At 39.2% G+C, this 6,000-nt stretch overlaps 1 protein-coding gene across 1 annotated transcript in view; it reads right to left on the bottom strand.

Moving 5' to 3' along the window:
* Positions 1 to 130: 130 nt before the first annotated feature.
* Positions 131 to 6,000, bottom strand: part of mindy3 (MINDY lysine 48 deubiquitinase 3) — a 52,771-nt gene continuing 46,901 nt past the window's right edge. The window contains exon 16 of the mRNA XM_030371200.1: positions 131 to 955. Within this exon, the coding sequence (XP_030227060.1) occupies positions 806 to 955 (150 nt within the window). The 3' untranslated portion in view covers positions 131 to 805. The remainder of the gene's footprint in view (positions 956 to 6,000) is intronic.

The following is a 6,000-nucleotide window of genomic DNA, read 5'->3' as shown; positions in this document are numbered from 1 at the left end:
CTGCCACATCTGAAGTTGCTAACGGAAAAATAAAGTTATTTGAATTTGAATATTTATAGACCCAAGAAAAACAAAAGGCTTTAAACTACGAGTTCAATCATTCAATATCCATCAAAGAAAAAACATTGAAGACCGTTAGAACAAAAAAGAGGTATTTATCTCAGAACCTTGGAGTGTTGTAATAAATACACGTGAAATTGGTCAACATCGTGAAGCTCAATGCACGCATATACGCGAACACACACTTGTGCAGTCACAAGATCAACCTGCATTTACCTTTATATGAGACAATTTATTCAGAAAATGTCAGTGTGCGTTCCTTCTAAATGTGTAAATGTGTTTCTATGTGTTCTTCTAAGTGGAAGGCTTTGGTAGTTTCTTTGTGTGTGTGTGTGTGTGTGTGTGTGCCCCCCCCCTTCCAGTGAACAGTCCTATTGCTGGAGTAGAAAGTGTTTCACAGTGGCTGTATAAGTGAGACAGGTCGTTAGAGACACATTCAGCACAATCTGCCATTTAAAGCACTGTTAGGCTTTTAATGTCCAAACCAACTTTGGGCTTTGTGCTGAAGGGAAATAAACAGATGAGTTTTTTTCACAACGTAAACAAGCTGCTTGCTGATTCCCAACTTATGTTGAAAAGAATAGCATGAGAAGTGAATGCGCCGTTACTCCAGCATTGGTTTTATGTGTCTTAAAAGTATTTGAAAGGATCAGAATGCAAGGGGATGTATTGGGTAGGACATATGTTGGGTTTTGCAAGGACAGGGGAGTGAAGGGGAGGTGCAGAAGTGGTCTATTCATTCATTCTAATTCAGCGAGGGTGAGTGGTCGGTGGTCCACAGCAGCTCGATGTAGGGCCACTTGGTCTGCAGGCAGCGTTTGACTGGGGTGTCATCGGTCCGCACCATGGGGTCTTCAAATCCCAGCACCAAGGCGGTCCCTTCTACATACTCCACCTGCTCAAACAAACACACATAGCCCGTCAGTATGTACCAAACAGACAAAATCAAATGGCTTTCTTAACATCTTCGGTCGCTACTTTTGCAAGAGTCAGTCACATATTTCCTGACATGCACAAACGCACACACTTTTGGATTCGCACACACACACAGTTTTGCATGTACAGATCCATACATATATTAATACAAAAAACACACACACACCAACCCTAACAAGCAACACACACACACACACACACACACACACACACACACACACACACACACACACACACACACACACACACACACACACACACACACACACACACACACCCCAACCCTAACAAGCAACACACACACACACACACACGGTTTTCATCGACCAAGTTTGGACCTCTATTTCGGGTCATTGTAAAAATACAAAAACATAATACAGAGTTTAGTTTTAAGTTATTTTGTCATAATATAACTTCAAATGAATGTTTTTTTTAAAGAAGTGGGACTACAGATGAAAAATAGTTTAACTAAATCTGGTGCATTTATATGTCCCATACAATGGCCATGTTGATTAATGCACACTGTCCCTTTTAAATAAATAATAAATAAATAATACAATAAGTTGCCAAGAGGGGACTTGAAACCTTAAGCAATATTTACATATCAAAGAGGGGAATCCGTTCACTGCAGCAACTGCCTATTGTTTCACTCAATGTGTGTTTTCCAATTGCAACTCAACAAAAAGATGATTAAACTTTCATTTTAGCAATATTAAAAAAATTCTCTGTGATTAAAAATATTAAGAACATAATCATGGCAACCTAATGGGAAATAATAATGCTTTACCTGCAAATGAGAAGTAGCTTCACTGCATTATATCAAGGACTGCAGCAATTTACTTTAGACTTTAAATAAATACGTTCTTCGAGATTGATTACACTACATTCATTTCATTTTTTTCTTTTTCTTAATTTGCTCCAATAGCCTTATCTATAATTCAATATCACTGTTGCTTCTCTCGGTCTTAACTGTACAAGAGTGGACCTTCCATTGAAATTTAAATTGCTCGGGAATCTATCTTGAAGAGAAAAAATTACTCTATTCTTGAGCATCAGCTGAAGTTCCCCAGCCACATTGCAGACACCACCCTGTGACCAGACATTGTCCTTGTGTCTGAGTCCAGCAAGCAAGTAGTGCTGCTGGAGCTGACCGTCCCATGGGAAGACCGCCTGGAATAAGTCTTTGAGAGGAAGCTCTCCAAGTACGCAGGACTGGTCAGGGTCTGTAAGCAGGCTGGTTGGAGAGCAAGGTGTCTCCCGGTGGATGTTGGATGCAGGGGTTTTGCAGCCTGTTCGCTAACCAGAGCATTCAGGAGGAGAGGAGGAGAGTCATCCGCAATATCACCGATGCGGCAGAGAGGGCCTCAAGATGTCTGTGGCTCAAAAGAGGAGAGCCATGGAGTCATGGTAGCTAGCTAGCCATCTGGACATAAGCTGGGGTCTGATCAGCCACGGCTGGGTCCCCTGGAGGGCGTATTATGTTGAAAGACCAGAAACGTCTGATGATTCCAGGCACATCACCGATGATGTGTCCAGAGGCATCAGTAGATGTTTGTTCACAGTATTGATGTGAATCACAGATCCCATAATTGTCAGAAATGTTTCCTCAACCTGTTCAGTTAAAAAGTTTTATAAAGCAAGCATATTGTCCACTCCCATGTTTATAAGAATCTTACAAACTTGACAAACATCATTTTAAGATTTATTTAGACCAGTTAAAAATGTGGCTATTAGTTTGCAGTTAACTATCGACAATCATGCGATCAATCATGATAAAATATTTTAATTGATTGAAAGTCCTAGTCAAGTACTTTTTTCTCATGACGAAATGTCTCTCATGAACTATGGAAGAACTGTCTAAGGGCTCTATGGCAAATTATTTATTTTCTTCTATAGAGACAGCAGTAAACAATTTTAACCTAATGAATACATAAATGTGTAAGTGTTGCTCCATACCATTTAAAAGGGAACGAGTGTCATTTTGTAGAGACAAAGAGGGACTTCTGTCATTCTGTACAATCAAATGGGAACCATCTTTTCTGTTTAACAGTACAAGGTTAAAAACAAAATTCTACATTTTAAACCTTCTTTGAAGGTCTGTATACTATTGTGCAGTTTCTGACACATGCTGTAGGTAACTCCATCAAAAAAACAGATGATAGCATTAAGGCTGTTCAAGTGCAGGGAACAATGATTGTTGCTTGATAGAACAGTGATCAATTGTGGTAGTTAAAACGCAAGTCATGTTATTGTGGAAAAAGATCATATAGAAAAAAACTGTCCCCTACATAAGTTCACATTCAAAGAACGGACAAACTTTTTGCTCTAAAATATATAAGATGGTCCCTGCTTGGATTATTGTACAACATGACAGAAGTCCCCTGTTATACGGTATCGGGCGACACTCACACTCTTGCATGGATCTATTCATAAATTCTGGAAAAGACTGAAGGTAATCCTCATCAATAATCGAAATATATATTTAGCACAGTTAAATAATGTTCGATTAATTTGCAATTTGCGAGTTAACTATGAACAATCATGCGATTAAGCAAATATTTTAAATGATTGACAGCCCTAGTTAAGTTTTTTTATGACAAAATGTCTCTTATGAAATATGGAAGAACTGTCTACAGCAGGGGTCAACAACCTTTTCAACATGCAGTGCCAGTTTGACATTTTCTCGTGTGACTTAAGCAACAATATATTAAATATTAAGCTGAATTATGACACAGCGACCAAAAACATTTCAAAAAGGCCTGGAATTGTATTATTTCAATATAGTCCGCAATCATGCATGAAAACATTTTAAATGTTTTTTTTTGCGTTATATTTGCTACATGGGCTTACAAATTATTGATACATATGTCCCATCTTAAAACAACACTTTCAGAAACTCATTCAAAAACATTTGCGCTGTGAGAAATATAAAAAACAAGAATAGATGAGAATGTTGGAGCCATCCAAATCAATATCTTTAAGACATGTACAGCTTTGCAAAACCATGTGAATGTGATGCATACAGGCCACTTGCAACAATATTTTAAATATTTTCTTCATAATTGATCCCACTTCAGAACACTGCTTTCAGTAACTCATTTAATCATATTTGCACTGGGAGGAAATGCCCAAAACAGAATAAAGTGCAAAAAAATAGTAGTAGTAATAATTATGCTGCCGTATTGTGTGGTGACATTTTTAAATAATAATGAAATAAAAAATATGATTTTTTTTTTTAAATCTTTTTAAGCGTGCCAATGATTATGCTGCCACGTGCCAGTGGTGGCACGCGTGCCTAGGGTTGCCGACCCCTGGTCTAAAAGCTCTGTGGCAAATTATTAATTTTCTACTATAGAGGAAGCAGTAAACTTTTTTTTTCTAACCTAATGAATACATAAATCCTGGAGTGTAAGTGTCGCTCCATACCATTTAACAGGGGACCAGTGTCATTTTGTACAGGCAAAGAGGGGACTTCTGTCATTCTGTACAATCCAAGTGGGAAACATCTTTTCTGTTTAACAGCACAAAGTAAAAAAAACATTCTACACATTAAACCTTCTTTGAAGGTATGTGTACTATTGTGCAGGTTCTGACATATGCTGTAGGTAACTCCATCAAAAAACATGATAGTTTAAATGCCGTTCAAGTGCAGGGAACAGTGATTGTTGATTGAACAGTGATCAATTGTGTTAGTTAAAACTGAAGTCATGTTATTGTGGAAAAAGATAATTAGAAAAAAACTGTCCCTTACATACAGAGTTATAAGAAAGATGTGAATCAGGCAAAAAATCCACTTTCCTTGACAGTGGATAAGTTCGGTATGCATATAAGTACCGACTGACCAATTGCGAAATACTGCAGCTGCTGATGCCATCTCTAAGTTAAAAAGTAGCTGCACCCACTCCAAACCAATCTTAATAAGTGTATACATGTCAATTATAGCGGCCTACACTACCTCTTCTATTCCGCATGGAATTATATTGCGATCAGAGAATTGTAATCCGATTGAGCCGTATATACAGTGGGGAGCCGTATATAAAGTATTTGATACACTGCCGATTTTGCAGGTTTTCCCATTTACAAAGCATGTAGAGGTCTGTCATTTTTATCATAGGTACAATACAACTGTGAGAGACGGAATCTAAAACAAAAGTCCAGAAAATCACATTGTACGATTTTTAAGTAATTAATTTGCATTTTATTGCATGACATAAGTATTTGATCACCGACCATCAAGAAAGAATTCCAGCTCTCACAGACCTGTTTGTTATTCTTTAAGAAACCCTCCTGTTCTCCACTCATTACCTATATTAACTGCACCTTTTTGAACTTGTTACATGTATAAAAGACACCTGTCCACACACTCAATCAAACAGACTCCAACCTCTCCACAATGGCAAAGACCAGAGAGCTGTGTAAGCTCTAAAATTGTAGACCTGCACAAGGCTGGGATGGGCTACAGGACAAAAGGCAAACAGCTTGGTCAGAAGGCAACAACTGTTTGCGCAATTATTAGAAATGGAAGAAGTTCAAGATGACGGTCAATCTCCCTCGGTCTGGGGCTCCATGCAAGATCTCACCTCATGGGGCATCAATGATCATGAGGAAGGTGAGGGATCAGCCCGCGCACGCAAGGTCCCCCTGCTCAAGCCAGCGCATGACCAGGCTCGTCTGAAGTTTGCCAATGATCATCTGCATGATCAAGAGGAGGACTGGGAGAAGGTCATGTGGTCTGAGACAAAAATAGAGCTTTTTTGTCTAAACTCCACTCGCCGTGTTTGGAGGAAGAAGAAGGATGAGTACAACCCCAAGAACACCATCCCAACCGTGAAGCTTGGAGGTGGGAACATCATTCTTTGGGGATGCTTTTCTGGGGGACAGGACGACTGCAGCGTATTAAGGGGAGGATGGGTGGGGCCGTGTATTGCGAGATCTTGGCCAACAGCATTGAAGATGGGTCGTGGTAGGGTGTTCCAGCATGACAACGACCCGAAACACACAGCC

This window comes from Gadus morhua, chromosome 11, assembly GCF_902167405.1.
Source record: "Gadus morhua chromosome 11, gadMor3.0, whole genome shotgun sequence".
In the NCBI taxonomy this organism is placed as follows: Eukaryota; Metazoa; Chordata; class Actinopteri; order Gadiformes; family Gadidae; genus Gadus; species Gadus morhua.
This window is presented reverse-complemented; position numbering and strand designations above follow the sequence as displayed.